We start from the raw sequence: 14,452 nt of genomic DNA, 5'->3' as shown, positions 1-14,452 counted from the left end.
TGAAAGTAACAATAGGGCGCAGAAATGAAAAACGGTACGGTGTTTTGTTTACATGTTTATCAACAAGAGCCGTGCATATTGAAATCGCGGATTCCCTGACTACGGATTCCGCCATACTAGCAATCAGACGTTTTATTGCTAGGCGCGGTTACCCGCTAACTATTTGGAGTGATAATGGAACAAACCTTAGAGGTGCTGATAAGGTATTATCAGAATCATTATCATCTCTAAACCAGGACAAATTAAATAACGAAATGTCGGTAAGGAAAATAAATTGGAAATTTAATCCGCCAGGATCTCCTCACCACGGAGGCTCCTGGGAAAGTCTAATAAAATCAATTAAAACTACGTTTTACGCCATATTACGCGAGCAAGCACCACGTCCGGATACTTTGCACACATTGCTGTTAGAAGCAGAAAATATAGTTAATAGTAGACCACTCACACACGTTTCTCTCGATAGCAAGGATTTTGAAAGTCTAACACCAAATCATTTCCTGTTAGGTTATAAATATGACACCCCAATCCTAGGGGTCTTTGATCACGGCGATTTATGCCTAAAAAAGCAATGGCGTATTGCACAATTTTTTGCCGACCAATTTTGGTCACGATGGGTAAAAGAATATTTACCTACACTGGTAAAACGTTCTAAATGGCATGACGTGATACCACCTATAAAGGTGGGCGATGTAGTCATCCTATGTGACAACACGTTGCCCCGGAATACCTGGCCAAAGGGTATGGTAGTAAAAGTATACCCCGGAGCCGATGGACAAGTTCGCGTTGTAGATATTCAAACAAATCACGGTACGTTTCGCAGACCGGCTACTAAAGTAGCAGTATTGAAGATACAACCATCGCATTCTTTTTATCCGCTAGGTGAAATGAATTCACGGGGGGAGGTGAATGCGAAATTACCTACTACAACCATTTAGTCATAAGATATACATTTTTTACGGGACTTCTAGTTTTAATACATTACCTACTACACAATTTTTAGTCATAAGATATACATTTTTTACGGAATTTCTAGTTTTAAAACATTACCTACTACATAATTTTTAGTCATAAGATATACATTTTTTACGGAATTTCTAGTTTTAAAACATTACCTACTACATAATTTTTAGTCATAAGATTTACATATTTCACGAAATTTCTAGTTTTAAGAGTAGCATAAATATTTGTATGTTAGAAATTTTAATAAATTTAACTGGTAATTTTCGTAGACAAGCAGTAGGTACCTAATAAAGATAACAGTCGCATTCTTTGCCTATTTTGTGAAGTATCTTCACGGGAGGAGGTATGGATCTTCGAGAATGCGACGTTTACATATTGCTCAATAAAATTTAGCCTTCAGGAGGCCCGTTCCCATAGTTCGTATTTTCAAAGTTAATGTAGCTTCCCACATTTGCAGATTCGACCCTACAATAAAACAATTCTTTGGCCTGGTATTTTTATAAACATATTGCCTTGTTTGTATCATTTATGATTTAAGAATTGGTGACATTTTACTGCAAGCGGCGGCAGTTTTCAAATAGAGCTGTTCGCCTTCGATTTTATGATGACCCTAGTTAAACCATTATGCCTAAAAATATTTGCCAATACCTTTCCCACCCCTGTCCCATAGTAATAAAAACCCCAAATAAAGTTTCATCTTCCTCAAAATAATTCCTTTAAAATATTTCTATTGTTTAAGTCACGTTTGTATCATTAAGAATAGTTAAATGCATTTTATTTTATGTTAAGAATGTTGTTTGCCAACGAGCGGGTGGAACATCTTTATTTTGGTAAAATGTCCTTCAGAATTTAGTTTAAATACAGATACCTCCCAGAAAAAGGACAGTATTAGAGTATTGCTATAACGGGTAGGTACAGACGTACCTACGGAGGAGCGAGTGTTGAAATAACTGGTAGGTACATGCGTACCTAGGCAGTCAGTCGTGAGATAATTACTAGGTTTATGTAAACCTAGGGAAAACTGAAGAATAGAGGAAACTAGACCTTTATTTCTTTCAGTTTAAGTTTTAGCAGAGGAAAATAAGATCCTCTGCAATTATATTGTGAATTAATAAATTTATATGTCAAGAAGAAGAAGTGTTTTCCTGCATTCCATCTGACGGCGTGTTCTCGTACCACGATAGCAGAAACAGTCGCCGTTGAATAACGAAGTTATTCTGAACTTTAAAGCCAGCCAACGGATAGCTATTCAGATATTTAGCCCGACATAGTGAAATACCCCTTAGGGCTAGTTTATAATGAGTATAAGTTATTTTGGTTCCTTTATGTTAGTTTAAGGCTGGTTTACTCACACTAGGACCCTGACGAGTGTGGGCCAGACCACCTTCACTCCAAGGAACTGGTTCCTCTCGGGCAGTGGGGCCCGGATGCAGGCCTCCACCAGCTTCAGCACCAGGACTATGCCCTCCATCTTCATGTCGGCCAGCAGGCTGTCCATGATACCCATCACCTCGGCCCCGGGGCCCAAGAGGAACTCCTCAGGCATGAGCAACACATAGGCCCGCGCCACGTAAACCACCATCCAGAGGTATTCTGTTGTCAAGTCTGAAATAAAAGGAGAATCTACTTGTAAAATAATAAGATAATATAGATTCCGAACAATTGAAATGAGTGAGGGAGAGAAAAAGAGAGTACTGCATAGTTAACTTTACAAAACAGTGCTACAAAAGAGAAAACACCACACTTTATATTCAAATCAAGAAAAATAACCACAGAATAATTAAAATGTACAATTCTATGAAACCAAAGGTTCTGATCGCAATTTGAGAAAAATTTATGAAACTTTGTGAATTTTTATCAATTATTTTTATATGAAACTACAAAAAAGTTAGGTTACCATAAATAATATTTACATATAATGCAATATGTGGGGGTTTTTTTTTGTCATTATCGGTAATTTCAGAGTTTACATGAAAATACGCCATTTTAAAACTTTTTGTTTGCATTCGAAATTTGAATACTTCAAAAATTATTTGTTTATATCCAATCATTAACATAAATACAAATTCGTGCTATGATAATAATAATCGAACAAAAAATATAGCACATTCCTGTTTCTAGATTGAAATATAATAACGAAACATATAAGAAAAGAATAGCCACAACGAATATGTCTGAAAGAATGAAATGGCTACAAATAACATATTTCATAACTGAATGGAACGCATTAGAAAGAGATACCCATTCAAAGAATATGTTCACGGGCGAAACAGCTATATTATTATGAACGCCATTTGTTTCTATATGCGTTCCTCGCGACACCAGTTGCAATAGCCCACTGACTATTGAGCATGTCAGTGGCAAGCATGATGTCACAAGTGAGCGACGAGAAATTTTGTATGGATGTCACAGTAAATAACACGTTTGTCAACTGGACCTAGTTCGGTGAAAACACGCGCATTGTCTCAGTAACCTATCTCCCCTGTTAATTCATCTATTTTTGTAAGAAAAAAATTGGAAAGCGTATTTATTTCATCACCTTCCAAAAACAGTTTTATATTTTAGGATACTTTCAGAAATTCAGTCGAACTTCGTTATAAACGATCACGGCTATAGCGAGCTCACGGCTATAATGAGAAATTACAATATAATAATATTTTAGTTCAGCCTTATCTTCATATAATTGTTGACTGTTATAACGAGATCGATTCACTAATATAACGAGCAAATAATTTTGTCAACACAATTCTGAACACACAAACGGGTCCTTGGGTCTGAAAAAATAAATATTCAAGAATTTCCTATGCTGATAGGGATGGATACATATGCTTATGACACTATATCAGTAAAATTGTAGGCTATGTGAACCATTGCTATCCACTAGGCACAATGTAAAATTATCATGAAATAAGTCATGCGAAATTTGAGCTTCCCAAATTTGTCCCCTTTTTACGTCTTCTTTTGTATTACAACTCATTGTCAATTGATATTTTTCTTGGAAACCAGGTGATGATAGTAATAATATGTTGATTGTTTTGAAGAGGTTAACGATTAACAGCTATAAGGAGCAAGTTTAGGCAGTCCCCTCATCCTCGTTATAACCAAGTTTGACTGAATCCATTTATTTGAATTTTATTGTAAATCAGAATTACACACAATTTCTGACAGACACGCAAGAGTCCTGTGGAGTAAATTGTTTTTGTTTTCATAAGCTTTACAAATGGGGAAACCGATGAAAAGTGATACATGAACCCATTATTCCTTAAGATTGCCTCACTACATGATATAATGTAAGTGTACTGGACATCTACGCCAGTGACATCGACTGTAAATGCCGGTTTCCTCTCGGGGGTACCTTGGGTAAGGATTTTCAAAGAAACACAACTTGCGAATGTCGTCGGACAACTGACTGGTTGTGCCAGTTGTTTGCATATTTATTGAGTTCAAATTCAACACGTGTTAATGTAATTCTTATCTCTAAACAGGATGCATGAGAGCATTAAGGAACCAAGAAAAATAACCAAATTTTAATTACTAGGGTTAAATCCCATTTGACACATGATACGTGTCCGTCCGGTGATAAGCTTCAAAAGGGATTCGGCGTCGTTAAATGCATGATAACAGTAAATATTCATTTCCTTAATTATTTATGTCATAATTATCTGCTGTCCGGTACAGTAAGGTATATAAGGTAAATATATATTTAAGCATTTCAGTGGTCACCCTACTTACCCTTACCCATTAGCATCGGCAGGTTGCTGGCCAGCTGAAGTAGGCGGTCGGAGCAGGCGTGGTGCACTGGGGTGCTCACCAGCACGGCCCTCCACAGCTCCAAGCCGTCCTCCAGGAGGTACACGTGCGCCGGGCCCTGACTATTGGTGGCCTCCTCCAGCACGCCCAGCACCAAAGGACGCATGTCTGGCGTATCCCAGCTTCCCAGTGCCTGGAATTGTTTATTATTTTACTACGAGTCTCCTGATGTCCACCTTTGGACATAGGCCTCCCTCAATTATCTCCAGTTTATATTGTTAGCAGGAAAATTAAATAAATAGAAAATAGCGATACAAGTATGTTTTACCTGTCAATTTAAAAACCACTCAAGCGATGGAGATTTCTGAGTGTTCGGTTTTCGATTCAGGCATTCGATTTACTTAATATCATACCTCCAAATATTAATAAGGAAGCATATGAACTGCTTACTGCGATTTAAAGCCAATTTGAGCTACGCAAGCTTACATAATATGAATTATTCATTTAGCAGTAGAAAAAGACAACTTGTGTTTATTGTTTGTTTTATATAGTTAAATATGAAAAAAAAGAATTCAGGAAGAGTGGGTGACGAATCCAATATCGTCACAAGTAAATTTAAATTATCAAGAAGTTATGAAATGACCATTTCCCACATTATGCATCCAAAGCCAAGTATGAGTACCTTCTAAAAAAAAACTTGAGCTGTATCGTTCATTAACCCGTGGGGTATTCTGAGATTTTGCCGTCAAGTTACTTTAAATGATCAGATTCAAGATTTATTTAAAAACATTGTCGGTTGACATTAATTTTCCGATAAACTCACTGATTTTTAATGTATCCTAAAATGAAATGCTTTTTTTGACAGCAGATGAAATACTTTCAGATTTTAATATCCGAAATGGACATTAAAACAATCAAAAACATTAACATTTTGATTTAAAAAGTAGAGTAACTTTTTACAATTGTTTTGTTGCTTAACAATTGTTTTTTTATTATAAAAAGTAAAAAACATTTAATTATACAAATGTATTGTCACTTCACTTTTGTTTCATTTCATATAAAAATAATTAATAAAAAATTCACAAAATTTGATAAATCTGTTGCAAACACGCAACCAATGGAAGTCGATGAGTTTTTGGAATATAGTACAATTATTTTAAACACAAAAGAAGACAAAACAACTTTTGTGAGTAAATAAATAAAAATAAAATCCTCTACTGCTGTCAATGTACTGTGTACTAAAAGGCAAAAAAATAACTGATGGGTTAATTTTTTAATTTTCTCACCTTGACTAATTGCACAAGTGTGGATACAATGGCACAGCGCAGCATGTTGTGTTGTTCAGCATGCTCCCAAAGCAACGGAAGGTACCGCAGCAGATCCTCGGCGTGTTGGGACACGGCTTCTCCGTTACGCTCAGCGATGAAGGAGAGGATTGTCAGGACGTGCATCTAGACATGAACAATTTAAGACAGCTATATGAGTACAATTTAATAGTAACCAAATAAATTTGACTTTAGCGATTATGAAACCTCAGAGGGCGTATCGACTGTCCGAACGAACAATGCCGCGTGTGCAAATTGTTTTAGAACTGTAAAGTTGTCATAAAATATTTTTAAATGGAAAAAACAATAGGGGTTTGTGCAAAATATCAAAACAACATTATATTCTCTCAAAACCAAAAAAACTTTTTTTGTAAAAAGAAAGACAAACATTCCCGTGTTACGAATACCCTGATAATATTTGAAAATCTACTACCACCACAGTAAGCGGAAAATGTTGCTTGTGTTGTGATGGAGGACTTAGCCAGCTGTGGAATTGAACACACTATGCTTGGGTGGGACCCGAAGGCGGTATCAACTCAGCCACTGACCGGTCGTCTTAGGTCTAATGCAAAGTTATCACATTGCACATGCGACATTGTTTATAACAGTCAGAACGGTTTATATAGCAGGGTACGTATACCGATGGTGTAAAAATGAAGATATAATTTTGCCGTCCAATGATTTTTTTTTCAATTAAAAATATTTCTATCACACTGATAGACGGTGGATAATGTGATACCCGCTCTGTCTCGTCTGTATATACTGATGGAATGAGACTGAAATTTCTTGAGATTTCTGAAAATCTTTCGGGTACATGCTGATAAACCGCATATGAAGAATTTAGTCTAAACAACCAAGTTATAAAATTTTATACAAATTAGAAACAGAAATTAACAGAAAGTCGAACATAAACAGCTGCAGGCAGATCTGAGGCAGACATAAGATTGAAAAATGAGATAAGAATAAATCTTTTTAGCTACAGGCAACACTATTCTAGTAGCGTGGTACGCATGCACCAAGATGTATTATCACACATCTGAATAGATAAACTTATAAAATCTCCTTATTATCAGGGTATACCTTGGTGTCACACTCATCCGCCTCCTTGAGCAGGTCAAACAGCAGCGAGAAGGCGGGCTGCAGGAACGGAGTGAACTGCTCAGCGCTGAAGTTGAAGTCGTCGATGGTGAGGCTGAGCGCGTCGCAAGACGCCAGCCGCACTGCCGTGTCCTCGCTCGGGGCCAGCAGCTCCAACAGCGCCTGATACAGCAGCGGGCGCAGGTCACCCGACACTTTGACGCCTGACCATTTACCTGGAAATCAACAAAACACCGTCATTACGCAAAATCTTATTATACAGGGTATCAGGAGGTAAAGTAGACTAACTTCAGGGGTGATTCTACATGATAGTACAAGTAAAAAATATAAATAATTTTTTTCTAAATTCCAACTTTTAGATACTTTTCAGGTAAGAGGGTATAATTGGTCCGCCGTGTGCGGCCGGCATTATTATTTTGTTTTGTTGCCAAATCTACCATCCCGTGTACCGGTCCCGCATCAGTCAGTATTGAATTTGAATGCAACTTTACTTGTCATGTGTCGTGTCAATAGCTTTTATTTTATTAGCAAAGTAGATCTGATAATTTTATGTACTTGATTTAAGCAGCGTTTGACTTTAAAAACTTGATTATTAATTTGTTACTTCAGTGTGCCTTTATCTAGTGTGTATTTATTAAGATATACTTAAAAGAACATGTTTTTTCAGGGCGTGTTTTCTCCTAAAACTTACTTTTAACATTGTGTTTATTTATTTATGAGCTTTCCTAACTGTTAAAATTGTTTCTTCTGTGTGTAATTTTTTTTATTTAATTACTGTAACAATGCCTGGTTTTACCTACAAAAAAACGTTCAAATATTCATTATGTTTACAGGTTACATGGTGGAAATGCACGCGCCACACGCCGGGAGTAAAAAGTGTAACTACATTTTGTTATTTTAGTGCAATTTTCTTTTTGAATTGGGTTTAAAACATCCAATTTTGTAGCACATTTAAACGTCAAACTCTCAGTTTACATGCGGTTTCCGTGGATACTCGGCTCTCTCCCAGTTAATTTATCGGGTAAGTTCGTACGTCACACTAAGGATTTTTAGTAGGTATTTTTGTATAGAAAACAAAAGTAAGAATTTTGGAAAAAGTTATTAATCTTTTTGAATCCTACCATCATGTAGAATCACCTCCCGAAATTAGTGCACTTTACCCCCGCACACCCTGTATTTTGTACTTTCTTATGTATTAATTAAGCTAATGAACATACCTATTAACCAAGCCACTCTTCTTCGGATAATTCTAAAATTGTTGTCCTTAATCTTTAACTCTTGCACTAAACCGGTAGTGAACCATTCGTCAAAGTCAATCTGAAAACAATAATACAGAAAATTAATAAAATGTCTCAATCTCATTACTCGGTAACAAAGGCTCAAGAACATAGAACAAAAAAGAAAACTAGAAGTGCCTTCCATACAAATTTGAAAGGAAACAAATGTTAGCCTAATAGCCCATCGCTCCGTCTCACTCACATCTCGCCTTACATTTTAGATCTCCATCCCATTTGAATTGCGTAAATACAGTTTACAATTGGAAATTTAAGCCTCGATTGGGAAAATATTTGGATTATGAAACACACCCAAAAGGCACTTCTCGTGTTATTCTGTATTCTGTGGTTAAGAAGCTATGCAGATTTTAACAAATGAATTTAGAATTTTTGATGATACATCCGAATAACATTTTATATCTAGTGCATATCTATTCTAAAAGTACAATTATATACTACAATAATATTCTATTACCTACATATGAAAATTTGATTTCACGACATTTAGATGTAACCGATGAAAAACTGCAAGACTTGCTCATTATCCTAAAGGAGTTCATTGATTACGCGCTCCAAACACACAACTGCCCTGATGATGAACACTGAAATGCTACCCAAAACTTTGGCTAATGAAGGAGGTAGAGCTACATGGCATAATACCCTGAAAATATATCACGATAATACTTTTGGCCATGAAAATCTCAAATCATATCTAGGTTAGTTTAGGTTAGTGATGTGTGTTTGTTCTTTTTCTTCACTTTTCTCCGATGTTGTGTTGTCATGAAACCGAAAAATTAAGGCCAGCCAGTTTAGGTCAAGTTAGGTAAGGTTCGATGTGGTGTTTGCGAAACAAGACAGAGGTTGATTAGATTAGGTCAGGCAATATAATACAGTGTCAATTGAAATAATATATCACAAAACCAAATAATTCAGTCATAAAAACCTAATTGGATATGTATTGACCTCGTCGTATAGATCGAAGGCAGCCAATCCCACGGCGTTGTAGACGGCGTCCCTCCGCAGCACCCCGGCCAGGTCCCCGGGGTCAGGGTGCTCCAGGCGTACCAGCTGCAGCAGGCGCACCAGCTCTGGGGTCAGCACCGACCGGTACTCGTGAAACAGGGTGAGGAAGACGGACTCGGTGCATGGCTGGAAAATGATATAAATGGGAGTCAACAATTTATTTCAGAAAACAATTCTTAACATGTAAGCAATAGATATTTCTTCTCCTTATACTGGTGTCCTATCCAATCGGAGGTTGGCTATATCAGGGCAATCATAACCATGTTGAATGAAGCCCAGAAAACTCACTTGCACCAGTAACTTGTCAACTTTCATCTAACTTTAACCTGGATTTGTAGTTGGATAATCTTGTATACTATGATTGTCAACCCCCATGATGTGACAAAGTTGTAGGAATTCTTCTGTTCTATCACACAATTTTGGAGATCCAATGAAGAAGCTTTATTATGTATTTGAATAATTTTAAATTGTAGGTATCTTTTAATCATTTTAATTTTTTTCTTTCAGTTTATTGGGGAAACAATCAGTTATACATAGTTTATATATATTTTTGAACACATTTTCACAAAGATTCATTTTATATACAAAAAAACATAAAAGATTTGGTCCATGCACCCCCTTCCACTCATAAAAGCACCTTGCACATCCCATATTTTATCCTTTTGTTTCCTTTCTACCCTTTCAATCAAAATTCTACCATACAGCTTACCAACTGAGCTTAGCAGGTTAATAGCCCCTCTGATTCCCACATTCCATACGTGATCCTTTACCTTTGTATAACGGCATGATCACAGCCCTTCTCCAATCTAAAGGTGTGTAACCCTCCTTTAAACATTGGTTAAAAAGATTTCACAACCATGTGAGAATTATAAGGCTATCTCCTTAATGAGAAATAAAACTCTAAAAAACTTAAAGATCTTACACACAGCAAGGGTATAGGGTTTTAAACCTCGATTTTTTTTAATAAGCATTTTGTAAATTGACCTGAGCACAAATTGAAAACAACAGCATCTGAAAAGTTAGTTTTATATTTTGTGCACGTCCTTCCGAAAGATGAATAGTTCTTATTGTGAATTCGACACAAGAGTCAGAGCAAAGCAGGACTAAGACAAACTCGAAATGTTGTGAGGCTAAAGAAAATGAGGGACGGAAGAAGAAGGCTGAAGAATGTGGGGGAAAGAAAACAGACAGGGAAAAGTGTGGTTGAAAAATAACAACTGATTACTAAACATAGCTTTACTCATTTCAAGCTACATTTCGATTCTGAATAGTGGTTTCTAATTTTCTAATTTTCTAGTCACTAAAATATGAGCTTATATAAAAATAAGAGTGTTGTGTGCTGAATACATCAAAATGTAACTGTAAATGTTTAGAATATGCATAAAGATAAACTCACTCTGAGGCTACATTTCCAAGTGCCGCACGCCTCGTCCGTGGCAAAACTTTCTGGATCTGCGTCCCACAGTGCCAGGTCATCGCTGGTCAGCAGGAAAAAATGAGTGACCAAGTGGCGGCACATGTGGGACACAGTCTCCTCTGTCAGGATGCTCTGCTTGGTCTCGTGGGCCCGCAAGGTGGCTGAAACAATGGTCACCATAGGTTATTTGGGCCAACCTATTATCTCTGCCATTCATAAGATAAATACAAGGCATTGAATGTTTTTTTTCTTTTAGCAGGTTTCACTAATATCTGGAGAGGTCTGACCCCATCGTCCCCCTGTGGAGAACCGCCACTGCGGATAAACCTCTAAAAATGACACGCAAGCCAAATATTAATAAGAAACAGCCTTTTGTCTTATATATAGCCTACTTATTGCTATTAGCGAGAACAGGACATCAATAATTGAGCCATTATGTGGAAAAAGAGCATTAGGTGAAAAAGTGAGATCTGAGACATTGGCTGTTAAACATTTCATTTGACTGTAGGGAGCTTATACATATTGGAAGTAAAATAAATTCACATGTAATAAGATATTTCAATTAATGCATTTTAATCCATTCATTCGTAAGTTGAGTACAATACACATAAAAGAAAAAAAAAAAGCCATTTTTGTTTTTTTATTAAATTTGAAAATTAAAAATTCCATGCATGTTACATCATATTAACAAACAACACAATACCGAAGTAAAATTTTATCAACATAATAATGACAAATATGCCAAGCGCCGATCGCATAAACCGACAGTTTAAGTTAAGTAATAATGTGATCAAAATAATTTTTTTTAATTTTTCAACGAATTTTGGTTTCTTTTTTCAGCTTTATCATCCAAAAATACTTATATTCACAAATTTAAATTTTTCTACTTGTGTGGCTCTTTCATAAATGACTCATCGCTATAAAGCAGACCCCCATCAATTATATCGTGTGGTGGTGGGGAACATTTATGGAGGAGGCCAAATCCCACCCTGGGACCATTACCGCCACTATGGACAAGATTTGAAGTGAAAATTTTTTCAATAGACTCTTGACAAATCAGAAATAATTAAACACATTACCTGGATCCTTAGTCTGCTCCATCACCTTAGCAGGTTTGTACTCCACACACAGCAGCACGGCTTTGAGCAGACTCAGACACTGGATGGTGAACCTCTCATAGGACAGGTGGGCCCCCTGCTCCGTGAAGCAGTAGAAGGCGGCAAACTCCAGAGTGGGCCCCACCAGGGGAACGTAGGACAGCGGGTGAGTCAGCAGAGCTCCCAGTGCCACCTTGGTCAGGTGAATGATGAACTTTTCGCACAGCTCGAGGAGGTAGATGCCACGGCCTTTCAGCAGTTTTCCTGAAAAAGTATAGTATTGTGTGGCAGAAAGATTTAATCATATCTAGCAAACGTTTTTTTATTTACGTAGAGTTTTTTACCATTATTTAAATGGAAGTTGCTCAGAACGTCATTGTTCTCTTCAGCACTGGTGCACAGCCAGAAGACAAGTCACAAGACATTTGCCACGAAAGAACAAGTTAATTCTATGATTAGAACAAAATACTAGTTTTTCTTCCTCCTGATAACGTGGGTCTCTTCGACACCCAGGTTCAACCTTTCATTTCTAGGTTCTATTTTTACTGAAAAATGGCAAACATAAAAGGGATTAAAGGGGACATATCATCAGCTTACTGCCAGAAGTCATTAACTAACAAAATATCGTTTCTGAGATAATCCACATTAAAGTTTCAGCTACTTTAATCAGTTAGTGGGTGCACACATCACGATTAAACACAGCGGTTTTGGAATAACTGAAAACACCAAACCGCGTACAAACCTGGCTGGCATTTTTACTTAATTCTATTTCATGGTGGTACTGAATTCCAAAACCGCTACGTTTAATCACAATGCGTGCACCCAATTATAAAACAAGCTAAAATAATAACAAAGTAGACTTTTTTAAATGCCGTTTTATGTTTTATTCATATTAATAGGAAAAAAAAACAATAAAAACTGCTGTTTCGTTATGACGTTTATAATTTTTCTGGCGTTATCAGCTTTGTTCTGCTCCCACCAACCATAGGGGAGGAATTCAAACTCTGCACTTGATTTTGTACATGGAATAGCACGCACCTAGGAAAAAGTGCGGCAAGTAACAATTCAACCGTCATCGACTAAAGACCGGAGAGAAAAACCACGTGTAAATCTCATTATTCGTAGCACATGCTCGCCGATTGTGTGCACACATGTGAAAAAGGGTGATTGTGATTAATCGAACATTCTTCCCAAGTGCGGGCCCCGCTGGACATCAAACCAAGGAATCACCAAGCCTGGTAAGTGCAGAAATCTGGTGTTTACTTTGTGTGTTGGTTGAATCTTCTGTCGAATTACAAGTCTCTTGGAACAGAGAAAGGATAACGCCTTTCTCTGCCCCAAATTACGGTGACGCAATTACAGCGTCATTGCACAACTGCACTTAGTGACTTTTTGCAAACATCATATAACGATTGGTAATATTTGTCTCGCAAAAAGTCACCAAAATGGTTTAGTTATAATTTTTATACATATTTTATATGCACTTCTGCACAATATCCCACTTTAAAAAGTCATTAAAATTTGATTTTGACAATTATTGGTACTATTCGCACTTTGTGTCTATTAAGAAGCTCAATTAGCTAAAACAACATGTTATTCTACATAATGACTTATTTACTAAAGCACGACAAAATAGGTAGATCATGACTTCTAACTCAGTTTTGACAAAAATATCATAAAAAAATTACTTCTGGCAGTAAACCGGCAATATTTTAATAACAACTTACTGCATTCCAGACTAGTCTTAGCCCTATCGAACACAACATTCAAAAAGGCAATGGCGTCCTGGCTATCGTAGGGCTTCTTGAGCCCAAAGACAGTCAGCTTCCTCAGGATGCGCAGGGAGTAGAGGGCCTTCTCCAGATTCTCCGTGATTATTTCAGTAGTGGCGCCTTCTTGTATCTGCCGCAGAAAGGTCTGCGTATGTTCATCCCAAATGCCCAGAATGTAGGAAAATACATTTGTGGTCAGTTCCTGGAAAAAATTGATTCGTTAATTCGTTTGAGGTTTGGCAAATTTCAAATTAACAAGTTTCTAATGTATCACTATTGCTAAAATTTGGAATGAAAAAGAATGTGTTTTAACCAATCAAGCGATAGCTACCCAAATTTGGGTAGCTGTAGGTGTTTTTTATGAATTTATTTTAAACTTCCCGCATTCAGCTGCAGTGAAACTCTCTTAAGAAGTTTTCTAAGAGGCTGGAAAAAAAAACTTCTTAAACGGGAAAACCTTATATGTATGTGGGATAAATTGAGCCTTTTTTCAAATTCAGTCTTGAATAAGGGACTGAAAAATCCGAAATTCAAGCATGAAAACTTATTAAATGGAAACTTCTCAAGCGAGTTTTACCGTAATATTAAAATTAGTCACGCTTTTATCGAGTAAAAAAAAAATCAGGCTTCTATCGAGTACCAAAAGTCGGGCTTCTATCGTGTACCAAAAAAATGCCTTTGTATTTCCATCATGGAATGTTCTAGATAGTGTTTTAAATAGAGTAGTCACTTGTAG

At 36.8% G+C, this 14,452-nt stretch overlaps 1 protein-coding gene across 3 annotated transcripts in view; it reads right to left on the bottom strand.

Annotated features, from left to right (window-relative positions):
• The window catches only part of Impbeta11 (importin beta11), a 41,915-nt gene that overhangs the window by 15,635 nt on the left and 11,828 nt on the right, over positions 1-14,452 (bottom strand). Inside the window, exons 5-13 of one of the 3 annotated variants that reach the window (XM_089642516.1) lie at positions 13,672-13,918; positions 11,927-12,208; positions 10,827-11,008; positions 9,371-9,556; positions 8,351-8,450; positions 7,116-7,348; positions 5,997-6,161; positions 4,693-4,903; positions 2,313-2,583 (exon numbers count right to left, since the gene is read on the bottom strand). In XM_089642516.1, the coding sequence (XP_089498642.1) occupies positions 2,313-2,583; positions 4,693-4,903; positions 5,997-6,161; positions 7,116-7,348; positions 8,351-8,450; positions 9,371-9,556; positions 10,827-11,008; positions 11,927-12,208; positions 13,672-13,918 (1,877 nt within the window). The remainder of the gene's footprint in view (positions 1-2,312; positions 2,584-4,692; positions 4,904-5,996; positions 6,162-7,115; positions 7,349-8,350; positions 8,451-9,370; positions 9,557-10,826; positions 11,009-11,926; positions 12,209-13,671; positions 13,919-14,452) is intronic. The other 2 variants (XM_089642524.1, XM_089642532.1) reach the window with 2 other exon arrangements.

The sequence above is a fragment of the Hesperophylax consimilis genome, chromosome 2 (assembly GCF_061612785.1).
Source record: "Hesperophylax consimilis isolate HC1 chromosome 2, BYU_Hcon_1.0, whole genome shotgun sequence".
NCBI classification, from domain to species: Eukaryota; Metazoa; Arthropoda; class Insecta; order Trichoptera; family Limnephilidae; genus Hesperophylax; species Hesperophylax consimilis.
Note: the sequence above shows the minus strand (reverse complement) of the source record. Positions and strands in the feature narration are given on the sequence as shown.